At 36.3% G+C, this 17,282-nt stretch overlaps 1 protein-coding gene across 2 annotated transcripts in view; it reads right to left on the bottom strand.

The window, feature by feature from the left end:
- LOC132140036 (netrin receptor UNC5C-like) overlaps positions 1-17,282 on the bottom strand; it is a 135,397-nt gene that overhangs the window by 83,540 nt on the left and 34,575 nt on the right. For both annotated transcript variants that reach the window (XM_059548805.1, XM_059548804.1), the window contains exon 2: positions 1,644-1,877. In XM_059548805.1, coding sequence (XP_059404788.1) covers positions 1,644-1,877 — 234 coding nt within the window. The remainder of the gene's footprint in view (positions 1-1,643; positions 1,878-17,282) is intronic.

Raw genomic sequence — 17,282 nt, forward strand, 5'->3', positions numbered from 1 at the left:
TCTCAAACCAATATCATATAATAAAATATAATGAAAAATATAAATAAATAACTATGATTACAGTGCAGCATTACCAATCCCAGCTTATAGGCCTGCTCATATTTAATATATAGGCTATATATAACTTTTCCAAAGTGTAAATTGCGGCGTCAACAGTTTCAGTTTTTAGACCTGTTCAGATTTCGTTATAGTGTTGGACCGATCAGAATTAAGAGCAAAGGTCTGTTTAAATGCCGACGGGAGCTGCGTTTGAATTACAATAATTTTTTCCCTAGTTGTAGTGATGTTCACACTCGCGTGATGCCTTTTGAAAACCTTAGGCTGGTGACACACTGGCATATTGCACCTGTCATAAGTATTGACGGCAAAATAGACTATGTTTGACAGGTGCAATATTTGAAAATCGATAATTATTAATTTATTTTTCAAATACATTTATATCTGAATATACCTGTAGACTTTTAAACATCAAAGTTTCATGAATTAATATGTATTTGTGTACAAAATGACATATAAACATATTTTCCTATTCTATTTTGCCTGGAAACGCTTCCAACATGCTTGCTTGTCGCGTGAAAAATAGGCGTCGGTTCGATTACGCGCGTCTCACACAGGCAGTCTGCAAGCTCTAACATGGGAGCCGAATTAAAAACGGACACGCCACGCAGCTGAGATGCTTGCGCCACGCATCCAGTGTGTCGCCGGCCTTAGAATCAGCTGCAGGGCGGGATTTGCGCTGAACGCGGAGACTTCCGCCACTTAATATGTTCGTTTGGAAACACGAAAATGAACCAAAATATTACATTCGGTCATTCGGTACACACATGCACCGTACCGAAAGCCCTGTACCGAAACGGTCCGGTACGAATACACGTACCGTTACACCCCTAATACATACCGTATCATCAGTTCATGCATTCCCTGGGAATTGAACCCGTGATCTTGGCACTGCTAATTCTATGTGATACAGTCTACAGAACTACAGAATCGTGACAGAAAAAGACAACAGACACTGTAATTTGCTCACCTTATTAAATCAACAACACTCTTAAAAACAGAACAATGCAACAGAACAACAATTTTTGACTTCTCAAATGCATGTTAAATAAAATAATAAAGAAATAATAAATAATGAAATGTAAAAAATATTAAATGTTAAAAAATTAAAAATTTTAAGTAGTATTTTTTTTTTGTAAAATGTACTCTAATGTTCAACATTGAACTAAATTGATCTGAATTCACAATTGCGAGATATAAACTCAGAATTAAACTCAGAAAAATATCAGAATTATGCAATATACTGTAAATCACAATTATGAGAAAAAGAACTCGGAATTGCAAGATATATACTCAAAATTCTGACTTTCTTTTTGAAATTCTGACATTTATTTAATTTTTTATCCCATGGCAGAAACAAGCTTCCATATATATCCACATCAAGTGGTCAGTGAAAGTGGTCTAGCTCGCTCTCATAACATCACATAAATAATACACAAACCTGTACGTGTCAGGAAGGGGTTTATCTATCTCTCTAGCAAGCATGAATAAAGCAGAGCTATCACATTTTTATTGCACCTCAGAAAAGGCAGTAATGTTTCCGTCCCATAAAGGAGAGTGATGGCGAATGTGTGTGTGTGACTGACCCGATGTCTCGTCCACCCGCTCCTCTATGGTGTGTTCTCTTTGATGGACCCACTCGCCGTTGCATTTGAAGTAGATCTGAGCAGCAGGCGTGGCCGTGCAGTAGAGATTGACAGCTTTGTTCTTGATGATGTAAGCGTCCTCCGGTTCCAGCAGGAAGTGTGGGAGGGGCTCAGGAGGGTCGCTGGGGAAGGTCTCCGGCAGCTCACCCAACCCCAACAGGAAGTCATCATCACCTGGGGAAAAAAAGACAGACAACATGAAGCATCAGGAAGTGAGTGGGAAATGTAGAGTATTTGTAGTGTATTTAGGTATGTAGTGTATTTGGGTCTCAATATGAAACAGGATCTTACAGTCGTCTCTAACTGATCCCTGGTTAATGGAGTAACTGCTGCTTATTTTTAGCTCAAGTTCAAATAAACATGACGTTGTGAGATATCTGACGTTCTCTTTTACACTCCCTCTATCAATCCTACTCTTTGCTTTGAATGAATAAACTAATAAATGAATCAACAGATGCATAAATAAATGGACAGACAAACAAACTGATACTTGAATAAATATATGAACTAATGAACAATCGTGAATGGATGACTGGATTAATATACGAATCAATGAACATATGAATGAACAAACAAATGAACATGACAATAAATTAACGAACAGGCAAAAGAACAAACATTTATTGATATTTGTTTGCATTTGTATGAATGTTTGAACAGATGAATGATCACATTAAATTAACAAACAAATGAATGAATCTATGAACAAATGAACAAAGAAGAATGGACGTATTAATAAACTGATGAACGAATTAATAATTATGAGTATGTACAAAAATGACTGAACATATATGAACAGAAGAATCATTTAAACTAATGAATGAAAGAATAGAAATAAGCAAAAAGAACTGTGTAAATGAAACTAATATTATATATTATATATTACAAATAAACATGAATTAATATACGAATAAACAAACCAAAGAACAAATAATTTCTACATTTATGAACATACGAATGATAATGCAAGAATGAATGAATCAATGAATCATTCAACAAACGAATGAGCGAACAAGAACCTATGTGTCTGTGTGTGTGTTCACTGCTGTGTGCACTTTGGACGGGTTAAATGCAGAGCATGAATTCTGAGTATGGGTCTTTCGTCATTTTCACTTTCTTTGAAGGTACAGTAACTAAAATACAAACAATAGACGTTTATATTGTCTATATGCAGTTAGAACTGAAACATGATAGGTAATTCAGTTTTTGAAAAGCCATCAATTTGTTTGTATTTTGACAGTCACTATGCTATGATTGACTATATGTTCCTGTTGGACTGAAAAGTAGTGCTAATGCTTTGACTGAATGACTCTTTTTTTATTATTATGTTTTTTGTTTTTTTTTGAATGACTCAATTTTGAATTTTCCGGGTTTGCTGTGTTTTATATATGTAGAAAAAGTTAATCAGCATTTTGAAATGTAGAGTTTGTATTTATTTAACAAAATGTGGGTTTGACAGGAAAATTAACTATTTTGCGGCTACCTGTGTGATCTAGGTGTGTTGCTGTGTTAAGGGTTTAGAAAAAGTACTTTAAGTAGCAATTTAAAAAAAACTGTAAATGAACAAAAATCAATCAACATACGAATGAACGGATGAATTATACAACAAACTAATGAATCAAAGAATACAGAAATAGACAAGTGAACAGAAATAAACTGATGAATGAACAAATGAACATGTCTGAATATAATGAATGAACAGACAACAGAACAAATATATGAATTGAAGTAATGAATGATCGATTAAAGATATGATCAACTAATTCAAGAATTAAGAAATTATTCAATAAATGAACAAACGAATAAACCAATGAACAAAACCAATGAACTATGAATGAATCAATTAACAAACCAATGAACCAAAGATAAAAGAAATGGACAAATGAACAGAGCAACAAAAAAAACAAAGAATGAACAAATGAACATGAATGAATAAATGAATGAAGAGACAAATTAATAAATAAACAAATTAACTAATAACTTGAGCAAATGAACGAAAAACCAACAAACATACGAATGAATAAATCAATAAACTAATCAATCCAAGAACAGAGAAAAAGAAAAATGAGAACAACACATAACTGATAAATGAACAAATGAACGTGACTGACTTGACAAAAAAACAAACATGAATCTAAGTAATGAATGGATATATGAACAAATTATTGAAAGAATGAACAAATTACAGAATAAACGAAGAAAGTTGAATTCGTTGAATTTTTCTGTTTTTTGTATAGCATTTTTCACGATGCAAATCATTGCTAAGCAGCTTTACAGAAAATGTCTAAATTATATTTAGTAATTAGAACTGACAGACAGATCAGTTAAAAACTCTCCTGTTCATTTCTGTAACACAATTTCACTGCCAGCACAAATGCAGACATCTTCAATATTACACACACACACACACTCATGCACATAATGGATGGATCGTAACCCAGGATGCATCGATCCCTGGAGTCATCAATACATACACCGGATACTTCCATTACACACACACACACACACACACACACACAGTAAAAAGGCATGGCACGAGCATCAGATTATTATTGAATGCCTCTATTAGATGCTCGCTGACCCATCTGATGGCACGCAGTCCGCCTCATAACTCTTCTCTCACACAGACTGAGCTGCTTTCACCCCAAATTAACACTCTGTAGGGCACATTACCTTCCATTAACGGGTCACGGCACAGCCATGCTGTCTAATGGTTGGCCAAGGGCCACATCTGTTTTGTTTGGGTCTGTGTTGTGTTTCCAAATGCTAATATTAGACAAATGAGCTAAAATGATTCATTTATTTTAATCCCAGATTAATTCTACACACACAAACAGTCTCACTGGTATCTACTCTATTAAAACACACAAACAAACCTGATACTCTTCAAATAAAAGGCCTAAACATGCTTGGTGGGTGGGGGTGGTATCTTTAGGCACCTCATGATTCAGTGTGACTCAGTTCTGGGAATTATGATTCAATGCTAAATGGGTTTAATGAATACAACATTTAAACGTTTTTTTTTTTTTTTACCTATGTACTTAATAAATTAACTAACTAAATAGCTTCAAAACATAAGAGGAAACACACATTAATCCATGACCAAATTTACAAACAAACAAGAATGAAGCAATGAATCTATAAATAAATAAATAAATAAATAAACAAACAAACAAGAATGAAGGAATTAATCTATAAATAATCAAACAAGAATGAAGAAATTAATCTATGAACAACTGAACAAAGTATGAATGAATGAATAAATCTATGAATGAATGAACAAACAGACATACAAGAATGAATGAATTAATGAATCTATAAATAAACAAACAAACAAGAATGAAGGAATGAATCTATGAACAAATGAATGAGCAAAGGAATGAATCTATGAAAGAACAACTGAATGAAGAAATTAAATGAAATAATGTGTATGAACAAAAAGCATTAATTTGGAAAAGAAAACACTGAAGCTTAACAGAATCAAAGCACTCGTTTCTCACATCCTGTGCAATGAAGCTTTTAGAAACAATGCACCTTTTTTTTCTTCTTCCATCCAAACATAAAGTATGTAAAGGTCAGAAAAAAGGTGGAAAATCATCATGAAAAACTGAATTGTGTTATAAGTAAATTTGACTAATATTATAAGGGCTCCTGAAGTGTAGGATAAGTCCTTTGGAAGCTTTCTCTTTCTCTGGCTGTTCTCCAGTGCTCTTCTCATCGTCTCTCCTCCCAGGTGTCAAAGGGTCCGGCGGCGGTTCAGATTATTAACTCTCTTAATAATGGGGCTTAAAGACCAAGCTGGGACCTTTCACACAACGAGTGTGAGTGAGAGGGGTCACGTTTATTAGCTTAACCTTCCAGAGCGTGAGTATATTATTGATGAACAGTGAACGGTCCAGTTCTGCAAGAATATTCCAGGTTAAATACAATTTAACCTCTATCGATGGCATCTAAGACATGCCATCAGCTACTACAGAAAATAATCCCTCCATTTCTAAAGACGAGCAGAAATAATGTTTACAGTAATGAATTTCTAATGGACATCTATGGGCCAAGACATTCCGGAGGGAATCAGTTTTAATCTCTCTATCACACATGGCTGGCTTTGAGTTTGTCTAATATTATACAGACTGCTGCTGCATTAAATGGACTATCCAAATAATAACAATAATAATAATACTAATACTAATAATAATAATCTGGGTGTCAGATTATTAAATAAATAAAAATAAATATAAACAGTGAAGCAATTAAGTAATGATGCAATAGCATGAGAAAAGGAATGCTAAATAGATACCCATATATTGTTAATAATCACTTTGGTCTCTTTACCCTAACAGAAAGCATCATTAATGTCTGATTTTTAAATATTTGAACGAAAGACAAAACAACAACAACAACAACAAGAGTCTCAAGTTCTGATGAGAAAAAGAATGCAAAACTCATACTGGTGCATCAGTATATAATTGTTAAAAATCAAATGAATCATGTGAATGATATTATTATATTATTATTTAATAATTCAAAACTTATTTATGCAACATGATAAATGGAAAATGCTGAATAAATTAATGTATCATATAATTAATACATTGATGTATTGATGCAAAATCATGAAAAAATAATGAAAAACCAACATCAGTAATATTATCATTAATAATCAGATGAATTAACATTCATTACCTTACAATAATTATTTACAAATATTCTCATTACTTTTACAGAAAGTACCACAGCAAACAAACAAATTCAACTGCATCAGTTCCATTGTAAGTTTATACAAGGACAAGTCAAGATCCACGTCTGCCACAGATGCTGTCCATAAACATTACATCAAAAAATAACCCAGAATATTCTCTAATAAGAGCAGAGGTAATTAATGTGATCATAGATCAAACATAAACGACACACGGCACTCCATCAGCACTCCAGCAATCCACTTCCTCTGTGTGTGTGTGTGACAGTGTATTAGACACAAAGTCAAGGAGAGGCAATGCAGCGTGGATGAGCTCTTATAATCAACAGTGTTTATCACTCGTCCCCAGACTCATCATTTACACACCACACTATGATAAACATCACGTTTTATTACTGACCCAGCATGAGGAAACACACCACCAAGAGCAGCCGGCACTTCAAAGCTATCAGGAGCAACCAGACCGAGCTGCATATATATGTGTGTGTGTGTGTGTGTGTGTGTGTGTTCAATATTAGCCCAACACATGCTCATTTAAATACAGACAATAGCTGTGTTTGTTCTAATGAACACTCATGTGAACACTCATCCATCATACATATGACACACACGCACACACACACAAACACACACGACTAAAGCTCAGCTGGACTCTGTCTGACACACACGTTTACTTCCCTTCCCTTGTGATTATGTGAAACTGAAATTTAATAAATAAGCTTTCCATTGATGTATTGTATGGTTTGTTATGATAGGACAATATTTGGTCGTGATACAACTATTTGAAAATCTGGAATCTGAGGGTGCAAAAAAATCTAAATACTGAGAAAATTGACTTTAAAGTTGTCCAAATGAAGTTGTTAGCAATACATATTACTAATCAAAATTAAGTTTTAATATATTTACTGTAGGAAATTTACAAAATATCTTCATGGAACATGATCTTTACTTAGTCCTAAAAACGATGAACATTAACTCTTGCATTTAATTTAATATGTCCACTTACATGCAAATAGTTTTTATGAATGTTTCACACCGAAATGTGTTCTGCTTTTCATTCATGATATTATAGAGGCTGAAAAATTCAAACAGTGACACTGGAGCTATTAAAACTGCCTCTCTCTGTATTTCTGTATACATTACATTCATATGTTTTTGAAAAGTCTGCGCAGTGTAATTTAGTAACTGCTGTTTTAAACTGGGACCAGATGCAGTGTACACCAACACACACAAACAGAAGACGCTGTGACAGAGGGCTGTTTTCCGTCCTCATTATCTGTGACTACAAAAACGGCTGTCAGCACCAACTCCATGCTCTCAAAACATGAACATCATTACAGACAAAGATGAACTCCTTCATTTCATCAGACAGCTAACTCACAGAGCTTCAAAGCTCACTGTTCCTCTGAAAAACCCATTTCAGACTGCGCATTATGAGCGGATGCTCAACAAAAGCAATAACAGATGCAGAGAATATAAGTGAGCAAAGGAACTTCACAGTAAATGTTACTGTAAATGTCATGCTTCAGATTTGAACAAAAGCCTTCCCTGTTACCTAGATGATGAGAAACAGATGGCATTGTGGGTAAACCGTCAAACTGCTGAGTGGAAAAATTAAGCATTAAGGAATATGATTTTATAAACTAAATATAGACTTCTCATGTCGTTCCAAAACCATATGTATGGAGCCTGTTTAAGCCACAAAATAAAAAATAAACAAAGTTATTATTTTATAATTTAGAATTTCAGAAAACTCCGAAAAAGTCAGAATAAGATATGAAATTAGAATCAAAAGATATAAACTTGTAATTCTGTCAACTATGATAGAATTATGATATATAAACTCAATTACAGGTTTACATCTTGTGATTTTGACTTTTCCCGCAATTCTGATTTCATATCTCACAATTATATTTTTTTCTCATGATTCTGATTTAATATCTTTCTACACAGAATTCTAAGTTTATATCTCTTGTTTCTGACTTTTTTCCCTTAGTATTCTGAGTATATATTTTGCCATTCTTAAAGATAATTAGGTCTTTTTATCTCACAATTTTGACTTTTTGTCTCAAAATTCCAAGTTTAAATCTCAGAATTCTGACTTGTTTTCCTCATAACTCTGAGAAAAAAAAATCATCAAAATTACTGTATTTTTTTTTTATCCCGTGGCAGATCTTCTTCTGCAGAACACATAAGAAAATATTTAAATTTTATAAATTTAGATGAATATTTCAGCAGGATGTTGTTAAAAAACAATGCTGTTGACTTCAATTGTGCAGAGAAAAAAAACAAAACAAAAAACAGTGTTTTACAGTAGGTGAACTACTACTCCTTTATGATCAAAAAAAATATGTAATGCACAGTGGAAAAAAAGGACAAAAAAGCTCAGTTGAGCTCATTGATCTACAAATCAGCACAGTAACTGTACAACCTCTTGAAAGTTTTATTTATTAGAGATTTTAAGGAGCATTAACTAGTAACTATGGTATTTTGGCTGAAATATTGGTTGCCATGGAAAATGTTTGCAAAGCATAGCTTTATTCTGGCATGAATCTCTCAAAGGTCATTCTAGAACATGATTTGTGTGTCTCCAATACCATAGCACTACACAAATAGTCATTTTAAAACTCATTCGATCTTTAAACAGCATTTAGGCTGCTGGTATCATAACATCTGAGCAGCAAACCAACCAGGGAGCTGAATTTAGAAAACACACAAGTGCTTTGCATTACAAATTTGACTTTCATCTGTGTGTGATATTAAAAGATATGAAATATTCAAGAAACACACAGAAATTAGACCAGAACATCCCAAATCCAGCCCAATATAAACTTCAGTGCTCAATTAATAGTTACATTTATGAGCAATAAAGAAAAAAAAAGCTGATTTTTCAGTCATAAATTTATATTACATCAGCGTGACTGTTATTTTTTTTACATTTACATTATATTCCTAAAACAACCATTGAAAGTGCATTTGCTGATTGTTGACACCTGTTTAGGGAGGGATATAGTTACAGTAGATTAATTTATGACAGATGAGGTGTCATGCTTTTTGTGTGTACAGTTGCAGATTTTATTGCATATTCAATCAAATAAATCACATTGTTTGACTGGAAAGCATGCTGAGATACTACATAGATATATATATATATACTGCACATGTGTTAAATAATATATTATATTTCAGCGTCTATGTAAAATTTCATATATAATACATCTTTCTACAAAAGCAAGAACTCGCACACATTTCTAGTTTTTTCACTCTCTCTTCCTCTTATTGAAAGATTGAGTGTCGTATGCAAACCCCAGCTGAACTCAGACCTAAATGAATAAGTCCTACATTTTTCCACTTACAGTGTTAGTCAAGGTGTCGTTCACATCATTTAGTTTTTCAATAATATTTACCATCTTCTCTTTGATCTGTGGTTGAAAATGTTGCTTTTGTTACTGTACCTTCTGTTAAGTTTATATGAATGAGAAGTTTTTACAGCTTCGATTCTGTTAGACTGTCGAGCAAGCTTTGCATTGAACTGTTTATTTCAAAAGTGTTAGGTAGTTCAAATTTGTTCATAATATGACCTGTTTGTAGATGATAATGTAGATGCTTCAGGAATAGGTTGTGTGTATGTATGTTTGTGTGTGTGTGTGTGTGTAGTAAGACATCACATGTTCTAATTCCTGATGTGAAGACTATTTCAAATGGTAGCCAACCTAATTATGCTGTAGTCTAAAATATGAATTTGGACAAAACATTTTACAACAGCAAAACCCATGAAAAACTTTGGAATTCACTGGCAAGACCACTTTGTTTTCCCCAGAGAAACACCCTTGCAAAACTTTTGAGCGCAAAGATACATTTCTTTGGGGAATGCAAACCATTTGAAAGCAAAGGTAGCATTGAAATTAAAAGCATTAATATTAGTTTTTTCCTCTAAACTCATATATTTTTCAATCACAAACATTCTGTAGCATTGCAACAAGCTCGGTTCAAAAATTACTCCAAGATTAGGAGAATGCAGAGGAATTATTATAAATATAATTAATTAAACACAGAAACTTATCATGCAAAACTACTTTAAAATCCTTTAAAACAGTATTTTGCCAAACATTTGTGAGCTCCCTGCTGAATCTTTTTTTTTTTTTAATAAATATAAACTTTAATCAACTTTATGGTTTGCTGGTCTTAGCTGGTCTCAAGCCGTCCAGACTGGTCTTTTGGCAGATTTTGGGGACAATTTGGTTCAAATGGGAGATAGGGCAGCAAGATATGGGGGGAAATTTGTTTTAAAAACAAAAAAACAAAAAAAAGTGCTATAAAATGCATTATGGTAAAGTAAATAATAAATAATAAAACAAAAATAAAATAAATATACAAAAATTAATAAGACGGCATTACAACTCTAAAATCCTAATACTAATACTAATACCGTCTTAAACTAGCTAAAACCAGCAAACCATCCTAAACTGGCTTAAACCGGTTTCTCCTTCAGGGCTATACTTATGCTTAATGTATTATACAGTGAGTTGAGTTTGATGTGCCTTTGGTACAAGTTGTTGCCTATGTAGCTTTCAATATCAGTTGCAGTAGGTTTTGGAACACAAGCATCAAGTCTCCATATGCTGAGTGATATGTGATATGACTGAATTAAAAACAGACAATCTGTGTGACTCTCTGTAAATTGGGTCTGAGGGCAGCGGTGTGTGTGAATGTGGTCCGTGACAGAGTTTGGATGATGATGATGAAGTATTTCCGCCCTGACTTCCTCGCCTGTCAGTGTAGCATTAGTGCATGTGGTAACATGTCCTCAATCCAGAGCAGAAAGAGCTTCCCTGGAGTGGATGCTGGCAACAAGACATCACACACACACACACACACAGTTCCACACGGATGGACACACTGCAGTACGACACAATAACAAGCATGACTGGGATTCACAAACTGCAAGTTTTCCTGCGCCATCACTGATCAAAGCCGTGAGCTATGAAAAAGAAACCCCCTATTGAGCCACTGTCAATCACTTTCTTGATCTTGCACTCTTGGAGAAACATGCCACAGTAATAAGGCCTGCAGCACCTCAATAAATCCATCACAGTGTCGACACGACACACACACACTCACTAGAGCTGAAATCAACCTTTAAAGAGATCATACTGTACACTTGTTTAAGATAAGGGTACAGTTTTTATCCACTTTTTTATGGTTTCTGTCTATTTTTGCTACTATGCCTTTAAGACTTGCATTAACTATCTACATGTGCATGTGAAATTAGTGAATGCACTGATATGTAAATGTAGACAGTCTTATGCTAATGCAATCATCAATGTGATATCATAACATCGATATATTACCCTTCACACTTGTTGCATCACGATATTTTAGCTGTATGGTGTCATGCAGCATTATCACACTGTTCATAATTGGCTTTATCTACACTCATATACAGTTAATGGAGGATTCACTGGATGCACAACCCCATTGAAAGGGATAGTTCACCCCCCCCCCCCCCCCCCCAAATAAATAATTAAATAGATAAACAATTCTGTCATCACTTACTCATCCTTCGTGCATATTTTGAGGAATGCTGGGGCCCAAACAACATTGGACTCCCCTGACTTTCATTATAATGATAAAAAAAAGACTGTAATGGTTTAGATTGGTTTAGACTGTCATGACAGTGAGTAAACCACAACAACACTTTCATTTTTAGGCTGGACTATCCCTCTAAGCTATGCTTCACTGGCAGTTACTGTACCTGTACTGTTAATTTTAATGAATCAAATATTGAAGAGCACTGTACAAAAGGCTCTAAACATGAACTTTTGGATCTCATGCAGACATGCTGCATAGGGAGTCTATGAATGCACAAAAATCACTATTTTGAAGAACACAAAATAGATTTTAGTACAATATTGACAAATTAAGTAACTGATCTTTATTACATAGTAGCATAACTGAACTTCTTACATTTTTTATTATACATTGTTCTTTCCGAGATTCAGTGAGTAATGCTTTAGACTGATTCCAAGTTTATGAGTCATTTTGACAGGTTCATTAAAAAATGGCACGCAGGAGTTATTTGTTATGAATCAGACCACAATGATTGTGGGATACAAACTCAGAAGTGTGAGATATAAATTCAGAATTGGTATATATAAAGTCACAATTCTGATAAAAAAAAGTCAGAATTGTGAGATGAAAAATCGTCAGTAATGTTTTATTTTTTTATTTTGTGACGGGCAAATAAATAAAAAAACTCGATGTAAACTCAAAATTTAGTTATAAACTCGATTTTGTCCTGTTTTTGAGTTCTCAAGTTGATGAAAAGATAAATAAAACTTAAAAATGTAACATTTAATTTTCAAAAATAATCAAAACACTGACTAAAAAGATTACATATGTTTAATTTAATATCATGCAACCATTAGCCAACACCAGAGAATCCTACATCTGTGATTAAATGAAATCCCAGTGGGTACTTCAAGTAGATACTGTAGGTCAAAGGGGTTCAGCTGACAAAATAATTTGGGAATCCTTGACACACACACAAAAAAAACAATAAATAAATAAATATGTGCAACGAGAAATGAAACCGCATTGTTCACCAAACCTCAACTGACATGTCAAACAGATGTGCTGTGTTTGTATAATTTTGCTGTAAAATCTAATCACATACAATTCAGACAGCAAACTTGGATAAACAACTGAGGTAAAATATCATTTCTTCTTCCATACTGCTGCACCGCAGGAAAACACAGTTATACTGAACTCTTACTCTCAGAGCCAAGGAAACCTGGATTCCACAATATGACCCCTTTAAAACCCAGTCAAGTGTTTTGATTTCACTCATACTATCAGATACACACGTACAGATGTCAGCAGCACAAAATAGTGCCACATAAAAATCGCACAATTTTACGCTAAACTCAGACGCGTCGGTCCATTCATCATCTCTGCAGGCTACTTCCCAATTCTGTCAGCGGGTTCAAGACTCGGGTTATCGTCGTCATCATGAGCCTGCTATATACAGGATATGGGTCAGCCGAGAGTGAAGCACAAAATAAACCCAGCCAGCTTTGATGGAGAGACTGCGAAGGTTTTTAAAGCGACGCCAGTGATTTGGACTTGCTGTGAAGGCTTAGAGGAGTCGGGCTCTAGTGGCCTTGTAGAAATGGAGAAGGTTTTCCGAGCTTCTTCTGCCGGAGAGAAGTAGAGGTTACACATCAGAGACACTACAGTACCGCCTGAGGGATTTAAGGACAAGCTCGATAACCTCTGATAACTTGTAAAAGTCCCTCTTCTGAGATCTAAGTTACCTTGAAGGAGAGAGGTTAAAAGTGCACACTACAAAGTGTGTGTGTATCAGCGGCAACTTTGTATCTGGCTTTAATGGCAGCTGCAGCTGCACACGGTGGATGAAATCCCAAATCACTGGTTGAGAAAACTCTCCAAACAACTTAACTCCAAAACTTTCCACATAAAAGCCTCTTTCCCCTTTCTTTTGCCATCTTACTTCAGGAGGCAAGACTTTTTTGGAGGAAAAAACAGTACAGAAGGTCCTCCTTGCCCTCCGAGATGCTCTTCTGCACAACCTCTCAAAAGCATTGGTTTCACTGATATATGATCGGCATTACAAACAACTATAAATGATTAATTGCTTACCAACACATCTATAAATTATGGATGGCTTATTTAATTTTTCATGAATGATTTATTGGCCCTGTAGACGTCTGCTAAGTCTGCCTTGCACCTGTTTAGTCACGCTCTGAATAATTCACAAACGTCTTTTTTTATTCGGCAATCTTATTTTATTTTGCTTTATGCTAACTTATTTTACTCAGCAGACATTTAGAAATAAATTTGCATTTTATGCAATCAGCCAATTTCAAGTTTTCCTTTCTCTTTTTGCAGTGTTACAAGGTCTTGGTGCATAAAGAAGATCTGTAAAGTTGTAAAGAGACTAAAGTCTCAAATCCAAAGAGATATTCTTTATCAAAGTTAAGACTCTGCCATGCCCTCCTAAAACGCCTCGTTTAAACACGCCCCACATGTCTACATCACTATGTGGAAATATTTGCATAATGCTGCCCAAATGTTGAAGTAAATAAAGAAGGCGTGGTTTCAGGGCATATAGGACCTATAATAATGTACAGTATTTGAAAAATAATGTGTTTTTTGAACATTAAAGCGTCAACATATTCTGTTACATCAAATACACAAAATAATGATTTTTTTAAAAAGCATCATATGACCCCTTTAATAATAATAATAATAATAATAATAATAATAAATGTTTCTTAATTTATGAAGGATCATGTAACACTCAAGACTGGAGTAATAATGGTAAAAATTCAGCTTTTCACCACAGGAATACATTACAATTTAAAATATATTCAAATTGAAAACAACTCGATTTTATGCATCAGATACTGATTGGATGGTGAAAAATGTCTCTATCTGACAAGAAGTTGGAGGTAAGTAGGTTCAAATTTGACGATTTTGTCTAGACCTGACCCTTAGAATCACACTCACTGGTGAAACCAAATGCAGACAGATCTATTCAGACGACTTATATCATTTCTTCAACTTGAATGAAACATTATTATATCTGAAGCATCCGAGCAGAGAGCTTCTATTTTTTTGTGTCTGGTCCTCACATAAAGCTTTCATAAGACTCCAGAGGACTTGGAATATAGTGCATAAGCTATATGAACTACTTTTATGAGGGCGTTTTGTCATTTTTGGCCTTGACAGTATGCATCACCATTCACTTTCGACATACTGAAAGAAGCTCAGACATTCTCCTCAACATCATCGCAGATGTAAAAATAAAAGTTAGAAGTGCCTGATAAATCTTTTTTCTTTTTTTCACAAAAAAACATATATTTCTCAGTGCCTTGCATTCTTTCAAAAACCCATGAAAAACTTTGGAATTCACTGGCAAGACCACTTTGTTTCCCCCAGAGAAACACCCTTGCAAAACTTTTGAGCGCAAAGATACATTTCTTTGAGGAATGTAAACCATTTGCGAGCAAAGGTAGTGTCACGATCATTAGATGGAGTGCCCATGAGCTTCAGTAGAGGGCACTCCAGTCAGGACCATTCCACCCATTCACCACCAGTTGTCACTTGGACACTAGCACCTCTCAAACTGTTGCACCACACCCGAACTACATTACCCATGAGTCACTGCATCACAATCACCCTGCCACACCTGCACCTCATTCATCAGCCAATTTCCTTGCCACACCTGCACCTCATTTACACACACACATAAAAGCAGCACACTCACTCTCACTCACGGCGAGGTCTTGTTTAGCCAGTCTGACATTTCCGAGCGTTTTCCCTGTGTTTGTTATTCCTGTGTTTTGACCTTTGGACTGTTTATTCCGACTTTTGTTCTCCGCTGCCTGTCCCGATCTCTGCTTATTTCTGGTTACGATTCTGGTTATCCCTGACACACCTGACGCTATTCCTGATCTCTGCCTGTATGACCATTCTGTTTAATAAATGCTGCATATGGATCCGAACGCCTCCGACTCCTTGTTACAGAAGACTTCGCCCTACCAGGATCCAGCAGCCCGGTATCCCCTTGTCACTGAGGTATCGGTTCCTGTTTCAATATCAGCATATCACCAATCCAGCCTAATCACAGATCCAGTTGACCTGTTGTTAGATCTAAAGCAAGGAGATCGACCTATTGAGGACTATGTTCAACAGTTCTGTGAATCGTTTTATAGAGTTCCTCTTGACGATGAAGTCTTGTTTAATGATCTATTCCGTTTTGGACTCAATGAACCAGTAAAATCATGGTTACCTAGAGGGGAGTTTAATTGCAGCTTTAGGTACATAATAGACTTTGCACTCTTGTTATGTGGTTCTCCTTTCACTGTGGGAGAGGGAGAGGACTTTAAAGCCCCAAAACCGCTGCACAAGATGGCCGCCAGCCCAGCGCCGCTGCACAAGATGGCCGCCAGCCCAGCACCATTGCACAGGATGCCGAATCTACACCTGTGTTGCCAGACAAGATGGCTGACTCAACGCCTGAGTCTTCCTTCAAGGTGCCACTGGTTCGCCATCATAGAGGGCGGAGGAGGAGACAGGCGTCTACCATTCCTCAAAGCCCGGAGGACGTTCCCGAGTGGGCCGCTGCCGTCCAGGAGGACGTTCCCGAGCGGGCCGCTGCCATCCAGGAGGACGTGCCCGATGCTGTTCCGGAGGCCAAGGCGGTGCCCGATGCTGTTCCCCGAGGCCGAGGAGGTGCCCATTGACCCTCCAGAGTCGAGTCAGGCTTCAGTTGACCCTCCAGAGTCGAGTCAGGCTCCAGTTGACCCTCCAGAGTCGAGTCAGGCTCCAGTTGACCCTCCAGAGTCGAGTCAGGCTCCAGTTGACCCTCCAGAGTCGAGTCAGAGCTCCAGTTGACCCTCCAGAGTCGAGTCAGGCTCCAGTTGACCCTCCAGAGTCGAGTCAGGTTCCAGTTGACCCTCCAGAGTCGAGTCAGGTTCCAGTTGATCAGAGTAGAGTCACTGGTGATCTTCAAGGACCAAGTCGAGTCACTGGTGATCTTCAAGGACCGAGTCGAGTCACTGGTGATCTTCAAGGACCGAGTCGAGTCACTGGTGATCTTCAAGAGCCGAGTCGAGTCACTGGTGATCTTCAAGGACCGAGTCGAGTCACTGGTGATCTTCAAGGACCGAGTCGAGTCACCTGTGATCTTCCAAGGACCGAGTCGAGTCACCGGTGATCTTCAAGGACCGAGTCGAGTCACCGGTGATCTTCAAGGACCGAGTCTAGTCACCGGTGATCTTCAAGGACCGAGTCTAGTCACCGGTGATCTTCAAGGACCGAGTCAAATCACAGTCGATCCTCAGGAACCGAGTCAA

This window comes from Carassius carassius, chromosome 4 (assembly GCF_963082965.1).
Source record: "Carassius carassius chromosome 4, fCarCar2.1, whole genome shotgun sequence".
In the NCBI taxonomy this organism is placed as follows: domain Eukaryota; kingdom Metazoa; phylum Chordata; class Actinopteri; order Cypriniformes; family Cyprinidae; genus Carassius; species Carassius carassius.